We start from the raw sequence: 14,980 nt of genomic DNA on the forward strand, positions 1-14,980 counted from the left end.
GTGCTGAGCTGAGAAACCTATCTTAACGAAACTTCCAGAAACATGGGAGAGTTCACCTACCTCTTACCCTCAATCTCCAGTCCCCACATGAAAAGCGGCAAATAGTGTATATGTTGATTTTCTACATCTTGGTGAATTCTGAGGAGGAGCTCTGGTAGCCTAGTGCCTAAGGCATTTGACTGCTAACCAAACGGCTGGAGGTTCAAATCCACCAGCCACTCCTCAGAAGGAAGGTTGGGCAATCTACTTCCATAGTGATACCACCTTGGAAACCCAAGGAGGGGTCGCTATGAGTGGGATCTGACTTGACAGCAGTGAGTTTGGTTTTTTTTGGTTTAGTGAATTCTGGGAAAGCATTCAGCTTACCCAGTGCTTTCTTTCACCTGTGTGTCTCACTGGGTCCCGGCACTTCACTTAGCACAGGAGAAGATTCACTGGTGTGGGGTGTCTGCACGACAAGCCTAAGGTCTTGTAGCTGGGAGAGAGGACAAAGAACGGGAGCCCTGCACTGTGGCTCAGCCAGGCTGTCCCCACCACACCATCAGTCTATGAGGATGGTTCTCTACCTCGAGCTGTATTATTTGAAAAGGCTGTTTTCCCGCCTTTGGGATCTCATTGTTTTCCCTCAACTTCCAGCCCTTGCTGCCATTTTCCTTCCTTGGCTCCTGGCATGTGCCACAGTGTCTTTGGCATTTCCACAGCACAACTCTTCCCTTCCTCCCTTTCCCGAGACTCATCTCACCTTCTCTGTCGGCTCTCCTCGACACCCAGCCCTGGCCGATTCTAGAGTATTCGCATCAGTTAGTCAGCCATAACGTGAAGGGATCAGATGAGTCACTGCAGCCAAACACACTTTTCTGTGTAAAAATACTTACGGCATGGTCTGTACTAGCCCTGTCAGCTCACCAGCTGCACTCATGTGCCTGCCAGCTCACATGACAAGGGACTCCACAGAGGAAGGCCCACGCAGGAACCACTGGCCATGAGCACATACATGAATCATCCTATTACTGTGTTGCTCAGAATCCTGGATGAATTCATTGTCCATTGTAATTGTTAAATTAATACATATTTGTGGTGAAGATAAAAAAAAAATTCAAGTAATGCTTTTGTTGTTATGTGCCGTCAAGTCGGACATGACTCATAGTGACCCCTCCTTGGGTTTCAGAGGTGGTATCACTATGGAAGTAGATTGCCCAACCTTCCCTCCGAGGAGTGGCTGGTGGGTTTGAACTGCCAGCCTTCTGGTTAGCAGTCAAGCAGGAGGCTGTGAAGTGAAAAGTTAAAATCCCCTGGGCCCTGTTTCTTCCCTCTCCTTTTCTAGAGGTAACTACGTTATAGTGTGTGCCCTTCCAGACCGTTCCCTGATACAATTTAATGAAACAATCTGAATCCACAGATCCATTTGGAAAGAACTGACAATAATATTAAGTCCTCTTCTCCATGAACATTGACTCTCTCTCTGTTTAGTTAGATCTTTGATTATTTTCATCAGAGTTTTGTAGTCTTTCTCATATAGATCATCTATGTATTTCATAAGATTATACCTAAGTATTTAAAAAAAAAAAAAAAAACTCTGGTTGCACGGTGGTTAAAGCATTCGGCTGCTAACCAGGTTGGTGGTTCGAACCCACCAGCTGCTCTGTGGGAGGCAGATGAAGCAGTCTGCTTCTGTAAAGATTTACAGCCTTGGAAACCTTATGGGGCAGTTCTTCTCTGTCCTACTGGGCCGCTATGAGTCAGAATCAATTCCATGGCTGTGGCTGTTTCTTTTACCTACTAATAATGTGAATGGTGCTATGTTTTTAATTTCCAATTCCAATTGTTCATTGCTAGCATATGGGAAAGCAGTTGACTTTTGCATATTAGCATTGTGTCCTGCAACCTTGCTATGTTGTTGTTGTTATTTGCCGTCGAGTCAGCCCCGACTCATAGCGACCCCCCTTGGGTTTCCGAGGCAGTATCACTACGGAAGTAGGATTGCCCAACCTTCCTTCCGAGGAGTGGCTGGTGGGTTTGAACCGCCAGCCTTCTGGTTAGCAGTCAAGTGCCCTAGGCACTATGCTACCAGAGCTCCTCAACCTTGCTATAGTGAGTTATTAATACCAGGAGTTGTTTTTGTTGTTAGTTCTTTGGAATTTAGAATTTGAAATCTGCTCAGTGACTGGAGTTTGTGCATGTGCAAGGTTTGAAACAAACACCTGGTCCTACAAGTTTCTCAGCCCCACTTTACACATCTTTCTTTTTTTTTCTTTAATTATTTTTTTAATTGTGATTTGAGTGCAACTTTACAAAGCAGATTTGTTTTACTCTCAGCAGTCACATTTGATTTCACGGCCTGATTACAAACCTCATCCATAAAAAACTCTTCTCCCCTCTCTTCCATGTGACTACTCCTCCCTGTGCCCTTCTTACCTGTGCCCTCCTATCTGTCCAGCTTCCCCTGTGTTTGAATGCTGCCCCTCTGATGTCTCATGGCTGATTGATATAAGGGCTGCATCTCCCTGGGGTAGGTGCTCTGCATGTAGGTCTTTCTCCTGTTGGGCTGAGAACCAATCCACAGAAGTGAGTCGACTTCCAGGCCTGAAGGATAAGCCGGGGTTGTAGTCTCAGGGGTTCCACCAGTCTCTATCTGGCCAGTAATTCTGGTCTTTTTGTGTTTTTGAATTTTGTTCCACATATTTCCTCCCACTCCATCCAGGATCTCCAATTTTGATCCCTTTCTGAGTGGTTGGCATTGGTAGCCGGGCATCATCTAGTTCTTCTGGTCTGAGAGTCATGAAGTCTGAAGTCTTTGTGGTCCATCACATCTTTGGACTAATTGATTCCAGATGACTCTGTTTTTCTTCACTCTTCCTTGCTCCAGACGAGAGGAGACCAATAGTTGTACCTTAGATGGCTGCTTGAAAGCTTGCAATGATCTGTTTCCCGTGGAACAGCGAGATTTGTGAAGATAGAAAGGTCAGGATCATCTCAAAAGGCAACTTTAACGTTGGATAGCCACTTTCTCTGTGCACAGCTCTGAGTGGGGAGGGGTGCTTATCCTTCTGTAAATTTTGGGGATCCCAGTGCCCACGCTTTAAAGCAGAATTCTGTGTGCTGCTGTCAAGCCTCACCCAGACTTCAGAGTCGGTGCTAACGTCTAGTCGGAGAAAGGCAGAGTGCAGACAGTCTCTGCACTGACAAAAGGGAGACCTCTGATGCTTTAAAAACAAGACTTCAGTGAGTGTCAGTGCTCCTAGCCACCTCTTGGGATGGAGGAAAGAACCATTAATCGGGCCCCTCTTTAGCAAAGTATTTTCTTTGAATTTTGTTAGCATTCAAGCCTGTCGCCATGGACTTGATCCAGCACATGGTGACCCCGTGTCTGTCAGAGTAGAGCTGTGGTCCATAGGGTTTTCAGTGGCTGGTTGTATTGGAAATAGATCAATGGCCCTTTCCTCCGAGGTCCCTGCGTGGACTCGAGCCTCCAACCTTCCGGTTAGTAGCTGAGTGCTCAACCATTTGCACCACCCAGGGATGTCAAGAAGAGAAATTCTTCCTTTGAGACAGAAATAAGGGCCGGGCCAGCTGATGAGGACCTGGAGTTGGGGAGGGCCAGCCCTGCCTACAGGAATCGTGTGGGGTCCTCTCCTCCCCTGGCCCCTTATTTCTCCAAGCACAAGCTCCTCACAGTTCCGTCTGCTGGACCGTGGGGCGGAGCTGGTGCAGGCAATCTGGGTGTTTCCATCTTGTGGGTGCCAGCTGACATTGGTTCCCAGAGAGTAAGTCCAGTGCAGAAATGGGCATTTTCCAGCATCAGAGCCAGAGATGGCAGGCTGTGGTGCTCAGTTCAAATGGAAGAAAAGGTGGCTCCCTACGGTTCCCACAGCATTTGCCCTATGAGGGGCGTGAAGGACAGGATTAGAAATACTTTGAGATTTTTTACAACTTTACAATGGTGTTTAGGGGAAGAGGTGGGGAGGGTTGGGCACCAGAGAGCACTTAGCTCTCCTCATGATGGCAAGAAGCAAAGATAAAAGGCCTTCCTCTGAGTAGAAAGCATGCCATTGGGGGTTTGGGTTTGAGTGTGAAAGACTCTGGAAAAAAGTGCTCAGAGCCCCACCCAAGCCCGATGACCCATGGACCTGTGAGGGCGTTCTGCCCCAAGTAGAGGGTCTGTCTGTCTCTACCCATGTCCAGCCTCCTCCTGGCGCTCTGACCCCCTCCCTGGCATGTCATCCATCTCTGACAGTCCCGTCTAGGAAGCTGGAGCCCCCTCAGGGCTGCACACCCTCCAGGTGGCTGCCCTGGTGCTTTGGGGTGAGGGCTGCCTTAAGTGGCTTTGTCTTCTCACCTGCCTCTGCCAGCCTGCCCTGAGACCGCCTCTTGACACACTCACCCCACATCAGAGGAGGGAGAGGCACCCCTCATCTCTGGGGTGGGAACACCCCACCTGTGCCCTGCCCCAGCAGCCTCTTCAGGGCCGGCCGATTCTGCCGTCATGGCATCGTCCAAGGGCAGAGGGAGAGACGTGTGCTTCTTCCCACAACCCACTCACGCAGGTGTGGAAGTACTGTCGGTTCTCATCTTTCATAGCAGTTATGTTCTAGAAACTGCCTCAAACGCCGAGTTAGCAGCCTGAAGCATTGCTTTCAGGGGAAATTTAGTCTGGTCTATAACAAGGCTAGATTTCTGTGAGCCTCTGGTCACAATGTTTTTGTCAATACATCATCTTATTTTATGTGCATTTCTGTTTAAAGACGACTGAATATATGCTGTTGATTCACTGGGTGGTGCAGGCAGTTTATACTGGACCACTAACCCATAGGCTCTGGCTTTAAACGCACCCAGAGGTACTTGGAAGAAAGGCCTGGTGATCCGCTTCCATAGAGATGACGGCCAGGAAAACTCTACAGTGCAGTTCCACTCTGTAACACGTGCGGTCGCCACGAGTCGGAATCAACCTGATGGCAGTGGGTTTGGTTTTTGTTCTGGTTGTTAATTCACATTGAACTGTTCCACCTCATGCCTGGATGAAGCTAGTAGCTGACAGTTTCTCTGCCTCAGTTATCTAGTGCTGCTGTATCAAATACGAGTGAGTGGCTTTAACAAACAAGTTTATTTTTTCACAGTTCAGGAGTCTAGGAGGCTGACTTTCGGGTGCCAGCTGGAGGGGAAGGTCCTTGTCTCTTTTTACCTTTGTTTCCTCAGTTCTTGGGTGAACTTCAGGCTCCACGTGGCCTGTGGTTGCTCTTCTCTGTGCCCAGTCTGTTCCTTTTGTTCCTCGGAGGTGACTGGCCTGAGACATACCCCATGCTGATATGGCCTCATTACCCAAACAGAGGAAACCCTGTCCCGAAATGGGTTAGGATGCACAACACAAATTTTTTGGCAACGTGATTCAGTCCCTAGTGGCACCTCACAGCCTTCTTGCGCTGAGGCACACCGACAACATCAGCACTGTGAGGAGCCGTTCTCACCCACAGAAAACACGAAGATGTGAGAATGGGCACCACACTGGCCAGAGAGACAGCCATTTCCAGGCTGAGAACGGAAACAGGAAGGCAGAGCGTTTCGGTTACCTAGTGCCGCTCTAACAGAAACACCACACACGGGATGGCTTTGACAAACAGGAGTTTATTCTCTCGCAGTTTTGGAGGTTAGAAGTCCAGAGTTCCAGATGCCAGGCTCGAGGGGCTGGGTGAAAGCTTCTAGGCCTTGGGCTTCGGTTCTGCCTCTGGCTCCTGGCTCACTGAACCTAGAGGCAGCTGCTGGCTACTGAGGATGATGAACCCAAGGTCAACAAGTGAAAAGGCACAGTCCCCATACTACCAAAGCACACGGCCAGCCATTGATTCAAGTCCGTTAAAGTCCCAGGATGGGCAGGGCAACATGGCAGGCTGCTGAACAATGACCCAGCTACATGCAGGGTTCAAGCATGCCGTCAGCTGGAGACCGTCCTTAAAATTGCTTTTTATATACCGGAAGCAGCCCACATCCCAGCTGCTCCAGTAGATTCCACCGTGGAGTTAATTACCAATCTCACCGTGGGGAATAACTACATCCAGCTGCCCAGCCACTCAACCAGGCCCAGCCAAGTTGACTCACAAACTTAACCACCACATGGAGTGTCACCTTGTTCGACTTCAGCTGGGATCTATTGCCACTCAGTTTCTTCGCCATTCTGCGCATGTCTCCGAATGACTGTGAGTGTGTGACAAGTATTGATTTGGGGGTTACAAATAAATTTTAGTGAGTAGGCGCATTTGTCAACACAGAATCTGAATACTAAGGCTGGACTGTACGTAGCATGTGTGTGTGTGCACATGTACACGTGTGTAGAGAACACATTTTATAGCATGCCTCGGGGCAGCACTGCTGCCGCCCTCATTCAATAATTTTCCTATAAAAACTAAACCAAGTTTTTGAAGCAAATAGGCAATCTCATCGATCAAACTTTCTGCTGCATGAAAGGATGATTTTTTTTTCTCTTTGTTCCCCGTGGAAATCACGTGGCAGAGAGTTTGGGAAGGTGGGGAGGAGGAGATTCAGGTTTAGTTGAGGTCTTCATGCACTTGGCTTCTAGGAAGTGTTAAGATGTTTATGAGGCTTGAAATGCAGTTAATTGAGACAGGGAGGAAATGCTGCCAAGTTAAGCTTGTTAGTCTACATGAGTGAGGTCTTCACACTGCGTGGGGAATCCCCACTTTCTGCTCAGGTGAGCCTCCTACTCTGCGTGGGTGAGCCCCCCTCTCTATACAGGTGAACCCTCTACTCTGTGTGAATGAGCCCCCCACACTCTATGTGGGTGAGCACCCCACTCTGAAGGTGAGCCCCCTATTCCCTACAGGGCTAAGCCCCCATCTCTCTGTGGGTGAGCCCCCACTCTCTGCGGGTGAGCATCCTTCAGCAGGGACGTCCCTACTAGAAGCAGTGCACCCTGAACACCTTATACCTGGAGGCAGGTCTTTGTCAGTCTCCCTGTGGTCTGGGATTCGGAGAGGGAGGGGCACCCTGGTGGTACAGGGACTTTGTGGTTCGGGACCCTTGTGGGTGGGGGCACATTTGCAGGGAGGCACCCTTCTTGGTTCTCACCAAGAGTCCCGCCTGCAGAATTGGGTCCCAAGGCAATGATGGTAAATGGTTTACGGTCCAGCCTGCGCTCACAGATGGGGGCTGCCAGAGCCGGGAGCCCTTCTGGGATGCAGCTGTCTTGGCAAAAAAGAAGACAAGATACAGAACACAGCTTAGCTGCCAGCTTGGTTTTCTGCATCATTGGCTGCCCGTCCCTCCTGCCTCGGGTTGGCCATCTGCTTTGGCTTTTATCTTTTCTCCCGTGTCTCCTGCCTACCTTGAACCTCCCCTCCCCCACACCAGGGTGGGCGCCACTTTCTTCTGTCTCTTCCCTGCAAATGTCTTGAGGAGTCAGGCCGTGTTGGTCACGGGTAGTCACAGTCCAGTCCTGAGTGAGGTCAGTTCTCCTCGTGAGGGAATCCTGGTTTTGTAGAACCATCTGGGACCCATAGAACCACTGCATTTCCTGTGGCAGAATCAATAAGCTGACCTTTGGGGGTATTTATTTCCTACTTAAGGAGCCCTGGTGGCACAGTGGTTAAGCACTTGGTTGCTAACTGAAAAGCTGACGGTTCTAACCCCCTCAGTGGTTCCACAGGAGAAAACCTGCTAATCTTCTCCCACAAAGATCACAGCCTAGGAAGCCCTGTGGGGCAGTTGTGCTCTGTCACACAGCACACTATGAGTTGGCACCCAACAACATTTCCTATTTGTGTGTGCACGCACACACACACACACACATGAACATATCTGGACTCCTTGTTTTTGGTGTTGGGTCCAGTTCTGAAATGCAGTATTTGGTCATTTCACGTCCACATACCTTTGCCTTGTACATGTGTTCTCTGCAGATCTTGTTTTTAATGACAGCTGATGCGTATCATTCTGCCATACGAGTGTCAGGAAGGCATACTGCTTAGGAGTGTGTCTTTGACCCAGCGGCCAGCCTTCACATCCCGTCTCTGTCGCTCACACAGTGGGCAGCACTGGGCCTCTGAGCTCAGTTTCCTCATCTGTGAAACCAGGACATTATAGGAGGATTAAATGAGAGGCTGTGTCATGGCGCTGGGTGCGTCAAGAGACTGCATCGTGGTGCCAGGTGCATGGTGCTGGGTGTGTGACACCACTCTGGGCAGGACCTGCACCGCCCCGACGCATGTCTCCAGCCCCTTGCTGTTGTTGCCCATGGGTGGTTTCTTAGGCTCACGTGGTAAACCTTTACTGGCGCCCGGTCAAGGCGTGGGATCCATGATAAACAAGGCTGTGGTCAGTACCTTCACGTAGTTCTGTGGCCGGTTTCTTAGGCGAGCATTTGGGAAGCCGTCTCCACTTCCACAGCCATGTTGGCTAAGCGCGGCCCATGAGGGGCTCTGTGATGGGCGGTCCCTGTTCCCTGGGCTCCCGGGCAGCTCCCAGCCCAGAAAGACCAAGGCTCTAGGAGCGGCACCCTCTCCTTCCTCAGATCCCAACCTCAGTGCCTTGGAGCAGCGCTGCAGGCAGCAGGGGCTGGAGGGGAAGGGGGCCCCGGCCTGCGGGACTCGTGTGCTCAGGTCACTTCCCACGTGCCTGCGAGTGAAACAGCAGCTCCCCAACCCCCTGGGGTGCGGGAGAAGCGCCTGCAGTCTCCTGGAACCCCCATAGCCCCTTCGGTCTCCTGGTGTGACTTTCCCTGCTTTCTCCTCAGCTGAGGTGGCCTCTCCCCTCCCAACCGCCCGTTGGGGCACCACTGGGCCCGCTTCTTCCCTCCTTTGAAGTAGGAGTCTCAGAGGCAAACAGGATGCTCCGCTCCCACGCGAGGGCTCAGACAAGACGCCGCATCCTGCTCAGGTGGGGGGTCCCGTGGGCTGTGGGGCCGGGTGTGGGAGGAGCACTGGGGAGGCGGGTTCCATGAGGCGTACCTGGGGCATCCAGCCCAGACTTTGAATGAGGTGGCCATCTGGAAGTTTCCTTGGGGGCTCTCGTGCCTGGAAGGGCTGAGTGATGCAGGTGGTGAAGGAAAGGGACGCTGGCTAGGTGCATTTGGGGGAGGCCCCCGTGGCAGTTGTTGTTAGGGTTAGGTGCCCTGGAGTCATCTCCCACTCGTAGGGGCTTCTCCCGCACCCTAGGGGGTTGGGGAGCTGCTGTTTCACCTGCCGCACATGTGAAGTGACCTGAGCACACGAGTCCCGCAGGCCGGGGCTTCCTTCCTCTCAAGCCCCTGCTGCCTGCAGTGCAGCTCCGAGACACTGAGATTGGGATCTGAGGAAGAAGAGGGTGCCGCTCCTAGAGCCTTGGTCTTTCTGGGCTGGGAGCTGCCTGGGAGCCCAGGGAACAGGGTCCGCCCATCACAGAACCCCTCAAGGGCAGCGTGTAGCCAACACCGCTACGACAGTGGCATTCCTCACCTCACTTGCTCTTGGCTATGATTTTTGTACTTTTTGTCATAATGGTTTCTCCAGACCTTAGCAAATCCAACCTAGGGTGACAGGGTGGGTACAAAACAGATAACCAGTGTGTGGGTCTCCTTAGCTGCTGTGGAGTTGGCTTCCGGTGCACAGTTACCCCATCACAACGCCACGGAACGCCACCCGGTCCTGCGCCCTCCCCGTGGCCCGCTGTGGGTCAGACTCCTGTGATCCGTGGGGCTAATCTTCAGAAGTGGATCACCAGGCCTCTCCTTCTAGTCCGTTTCAGTCTAGAAGCTGTGCCGAAACCTGTTCGTTGTCATAGCAACACACACATGTCCACTGGCAGATGGCTAGCTGTGTGTGGGGTGCACTGGCCGGCAGTCAGACCCTGGTCTCCCCACGGGGAGGCTAGAATTCCAGCACGGACCTTTCCCAGCCTCTAGGTAACCAGGATGCTGTCCTTGTGCCATCAAGCCCACTCCGACTCAGTGACCCTATAGGACAGAGTAGATGTGCCTCATAGGGTTTTCCAGGCTGTGATCCTCTAGGGAGCAGAGTGACGAGTCCCTTTTCCTGCGGAGGCACTGATGGGTTTGTCCCTCCGACAATGGAACATGAAACTGATGGGTTTGCTAACCTGTTGGTTAGCAGCTCAGCGCTTAAGCACTACACCAGCAGGGCTCCTTGAAGAAGGCAGAAGTCCTGTTCTCCCCTGGACTGTGGACTCGGCTTTTAGCAGAATGACCCAAGCATCCTCTTGTGGCTAAAGCGGTCTTGGAAAATGGAAGCTCTAAAGATGTCACTTCTGCCCTGAAGTGCCCACCCATCCCCCAAGCAGATGTCTGAGTCCTTAGCATCCATCAGACATTTAATTTACAAAATAGTTTGTGTGTGGGGGGAGAGGGCGGGGTCTCAAGACGTCAGGGTTTTAGCATCCATGTGATAACCCGGCTTGGCAGCGCACAGTGTTCTAGGCACCTCAGAACTTTCCGCTTTGCTGAGTCTGTGTTAGTGTGGTGATTGGCTTAAAGGTGATTTGGGGCCCAGCATGCACAATGTGAATTCTTAGCCCCCCACAATAGTCTGCACAACACCCTAAAAGTTAAGAGGAAAAAAGAGAGAGAGGGGGAGAAGGGAGAAGTGGTCAGTGGTTTCTCAGAAGAGCTTGTGCCCGTGTCTGAGTTATTGAGTGAGGCTGTAATAGACATACCACAGGTGGGTGGCTTCTACAAACACATTATTTTCTCACAGTTTAGAAGGCTGAAAGTCCGAATCCAGGGCGCCAGCTCCAGGCTTTCTCTCGCTGTCCACTCTGGGGGAAAGTCTTGTTTCTTCAGCTCCTGTCCTGGTTCCGTGGAGACCTCCATTGGTTTGGCATCACCCCCCATCTGTGCTCTGCTCGTTTGTTTCATCTCTTAGATCTCAAAAGAGATTGACCCAAGATACACCCTATACTAATCCTGTTCATTAACACAACAAAGACAACTCATTCCCACATGGGACTGTAAGCACAGGCTTAGAGGATCCACAGCACTTATTTGTGGGGACACAGTTCAATCCCTGACTCCTTGGCAGCAAGCAAGTTCCTTCCCTTTTTGCATCTCCCTTCCCTGCCCCTTTTGTAGGGTTGCTGAGTCAGAATCAACTTGACTGGCAACTGGTTTAGTTTTTGGTTCGGTCTGTGGGACGAAGGGGCAGGATGGATGGCTTAGCAATGGGGGGCGGGTGCAGGGAGCGTGGCTGGAGGGTTAGGGAGAGTGGAGAGGAACCAGAGGAGTCTGCTGTGTCTGGGGACAGCCCGTGGAGGACTGGCGGTGTCAGAGGTGACAGCCCAGGGATGTGGTCAGGTTAGGCTAGGTCAGGGTCTCCTCGCTCCCTGTGTTAGAACCGTGCTCCTCAGCCCGTCTGATTACGCAGCTGTTTGCAGTCTGCAGCTGACTGGAGGCTGTTCCCAAGGCCCCATGGGAGCCGGTGCTAGAATTCTCACCTGGCAGGCAGGAGACCCGCTTCCCTTCCTGGCCAGTGTGGCACCTGTGGGGCCTCCAGCTGTCTGTCAGTGGAGGCTTGCAGGCAGCTAGGATGTAGAACAGGCTTCAGCGGAGCTTCAGACGAAGAGACCAGGAGGAAAGGCCTGAAGCCTGCTTCTGAAAATTGGCCAGGGAAAAGCCTGTGATCACGAATCGATTGCTCTGGTTCCACTGTGCACGGGGTCCCCACAATGTCAGGTTACCCAGAAAGCAGCATGGCCTTACTAAACTGTACTGAACAAGTTCACATGTTCTCACCACATCAAAGATGCTGCTTTTAGGCATGGCTGGCATCTGTCTCTCTTCCAATGCCACAGCACTTTCCTGCAGAATCAAAGCCTCTTTTCAAATGTACAACCCCTGACAGGGCTGGAGTGCCCAGAAAGCAAGGCAAACACAGCCTTACTCGTGCTTACTTACTTACTGATCTGCAGTAAACAATTTTACATGGGTTTCACCACACTGTTAACGTGATTAAAACATGTGAAACTGCTTATTGGGTACCATGCCCCTCTGTCCCAGGAGTTGGGGCCCAGCCCCACAGCAGGAAATGACCATAAAACCCTCCCCCCTCCAAACTGAGTAAGTCCCACATTGTTTCTTGGCATAATAGCAGTTTGTCTCTGGTCTCGGATGCCATCCTTCCTGGGGGGCTTGACCTTGGCAGGTGGTGTGGCAGTGACTTATGACACCACAGTGTCAGTGATTGGTAGCCGTCCTCCTCTGCATCTCAGGCTCTTGGAGAAGTACGTCCCTGTGTCACCTATAGGAATAAAGTGGACACTGCTTGGCGTCTGATACAGGGCATGAGCCGGTGCTGTGTGAATCTGTACTTCAGTGGAAACTAAAGATGTGTCTGCCCCTGGCTCTAAGCTGGGTATTCCACGAGCCTATCTCAGATTGATGAGAGACATCCCGGGAATCCGCTCTGCCTGCCACGTGATTTCCTGGCACTTGCTTTCTGTGTGTCCTGTGTGGGGCTGTACTCTCTGGCTCATGCTAAGTATTTAATACGCACTTGATAGGATGATTTGTGACCTGGGTTAGTCTCAGCTTTCCAACTCGTTTTCTTTTCCTCCTCAGATCTTCAATCTTATGAAGTATGACAGCTACAGCCGCTTCTTAAAGTCTGACTTCTTCTTAAAACACAAGCGGACCGAGGAAGAGGAGGAAGACCCGCCCGATGCCCAAACTGCGGCTAAAAGAGCTTCAAGAATTTACAACACATGAGCCCCTGGAAGGCCAGAGCCGCCGCTTGAAGGAGCAGAGGGACTCCCTGTCGGGCCCAGCTGGGCTGATAGTTGCTTTGTTTGCGAGGACTGAAGCGTGCACCACCCTTCCACGGGATCTCTGTATTTTATTAACTGCTTGACCAGTAAGTTTTGCATGATGGCTAATCTTCCATAAAAAAAACAAATAGTTCTGAGGCTTCAGTTCACACGCAGACACAAAGGGGGCAGAAAGGTTCCTTCACTGAACACCCAGCATCTTGTAGCTTTGATTAAACTTGGTGTGAGGCCACAGGTGAAACATGGAAGCACTTTACTTTTTAAGTCTCTGCCTGGGGGTCAGGGTCAGGCCAGCCTCACAATCACTCTGCAGATCCACTCCAGATTGAGCGGCCGGGATGGACTCAGGCCGCTGGGGACACTGCCGTCAAGCGCTGTTTGGGTTCTATACGTCTTGACAGCAAGTTCAGTGCTGGAGAAAAGACAATCACTAACAGCCTCTGAAGACTGGGGGGAGCTGTGTGTGAGTGTAATCACCCGGTAATTGTTATTCCTTGTGCCTGGCTTAGTCCTGGTTTGACTCACAATCCGTGACATTTCATGCAACACAGATAGTTGATCTTTACAGAAACAAGACAGCAACCGGGAAGAAAAGATGACATGGGAAATTGTTTAGGGTCCCCATGGCAATGCAATGGGGTGTTGAATGGGAGGGTAGCTCCAGGGGGGCTCTAGAGATGGAGTTGGTGGGCTGCTGGTCCCCTTCTCCCTTAGCCCACTTCTTCTCGATTCCTACCCTTTGCAACACTGGTTGACTTCAAGCTTGAGGTTTCAGCCAGGGGAGGAAACGCTGTTTGAGAGTCTGCTGTCTCGGTGGGGGCTGTGAAAGCAGCCTTGTGCACACCCCCCCACACACCCAATAACTCTTTAGAGTGGACCCCAGGGCCAGCACCAGCCTCGGCAGCTTCTGCTAGGAGTCGGGCCATTGCAGCATGGGCTGCTGATGCAGGACCACCCCAGCCTGTTCACAGAGCTTAAACTTCTGTTTTCACAAAGCAACCAACCTCATTCCATTTCTTCCAACCCAGCCTTTCCCATTTGAAGAAACGTAAGATGTCGAGGTGACCTCAGTTATCCATCAAAGCAGGATACTTTTCAGACAGACAGGGCATGAGTTACTGACACTGGGACGGAATGTAGGTGCTGGCTCGGTTCTGGGCTAACCGGCTCGTAGTCACAGCTGATCACTCCCGGTACGGCCTCTTGTGCCGTCCCCCAGAGCTCCAGCCCCACCCATTCACTTTCCCCACCTCCTCCCATCTTGGGGCTGGGGAAGGTCGGCCTTTGGGGAACCATTCACTGCTGAGAATCGAGTCACCCAGCAGGGCACTCATCAGAAACAGGAAATGCCACGCACACATACACACCCCCGCCAATAGGGGATCCCCACCCTCCCCCAGCTCCTCCCCCGCAGGCCTCCTGAGTCTCCTGTCCCCTCGTCAGAACCTGGGCGTAAGAGAGAGATGCTGAGAATGACGCCCAGGTGCCCTGCCGCCCAAGAACTCCCACTTGCAGCCAGGAAGGTGGGTGCATCTGAGCACGTCGGTGCGCCACGGCTGCTCCAGCTCCACTTCTGGGGTGCCGACCGGAAAGGTGCAGGGATGGGGTTCCACCCACTGCAGGCAGGGTGATGGAGGGGTCCCATGGATTAGTCCTGCCCTGGAGAGCTGAGCTGGGCAGGCTCCCCAGCCTGAGGTGGGCGAGGGGGCCCTTCTTCCTTTCTCCCTTTCACACCAGGCTCAGAGGCCCTCTGGGGTGTTGTTCTTCTTATAAAGGAAACGGCCAGTTAGTGAGATTGTCTACAGAAAGCCTTTTCCTTAAGAGTTGCCTGCAAACACTGGTGGGTGGGTCGCCGAGCTGCACGAGTTTAACCACGACTGCCTTTTACCAGCGTGAGCTCACGCCACTTCCTCCCGCTCGCCCCTGCCTGGCTGCCTGCAGCCACTGCTTGCCGAACTGAGGCGTGTACATAACCCAGTCACTTGAGTCAATCACAAAAGTGTGTCTGAAGTGGAGGGAAATCCATTTGGCCAGATAGAAGCTCCAGCCAGCCTTTTACTCTCATCCCTGTGTCAGTCCATCTACTCGTTGATTAAATTATCATATTCTAGTCACTGGGTAGGAGCTCTGGTAGCGTACTGCCTAAGGCACTTGACTGCTAATCAGAAGGCTGGCGGTTCAAACCCACAAGCCACTCCTCGGAAGGAAGATGGGGCAATCTACT

The 14,980-nt window shown here is 51.9% G+C and overlaps 1 protein-coding gene across 1 annotated transcript in view; it reads left to right on the plus strand.

The window, feature by feature from the left end:
- Positions 1-12,697, plus strand: part of RGS10 (regulator of G protein signaling 10) — a 43,231-nt gene extending 30,534 nt beyond the window's left edge. The window contains exon 5 of the mRNA XM_007936841.1: positions 12,551-12,697. Within this exon, the coding sequence (XP_007935032.1) occupies positions 12,551-12,697 (147 nt within the window). The remainder of the gene's footprint in view (positions 1-12,550) is intronic.
- The last annotated feature ends 2,283 nt before the right edge of the window (positions 12,698-14,980 follow it).

The sequence above is a fragment of the Orycteropus afer genome, unplaced genomic scaffold (genome assembly GCF_000298275.1).
Source record: "Orycteropus afer afer isolate SDZICR_OR568_19922 unplaced genomic scaffold, OryAfe1.0 scaffold00038, whole genome shotgun sequence".
Taxonomy (NCBI): Eukaryota; Metazoa; Chordata; class Mammalia; order Tubulidentata; family Orycteropodidae; genus Orycteropus; species Orycteropus afer.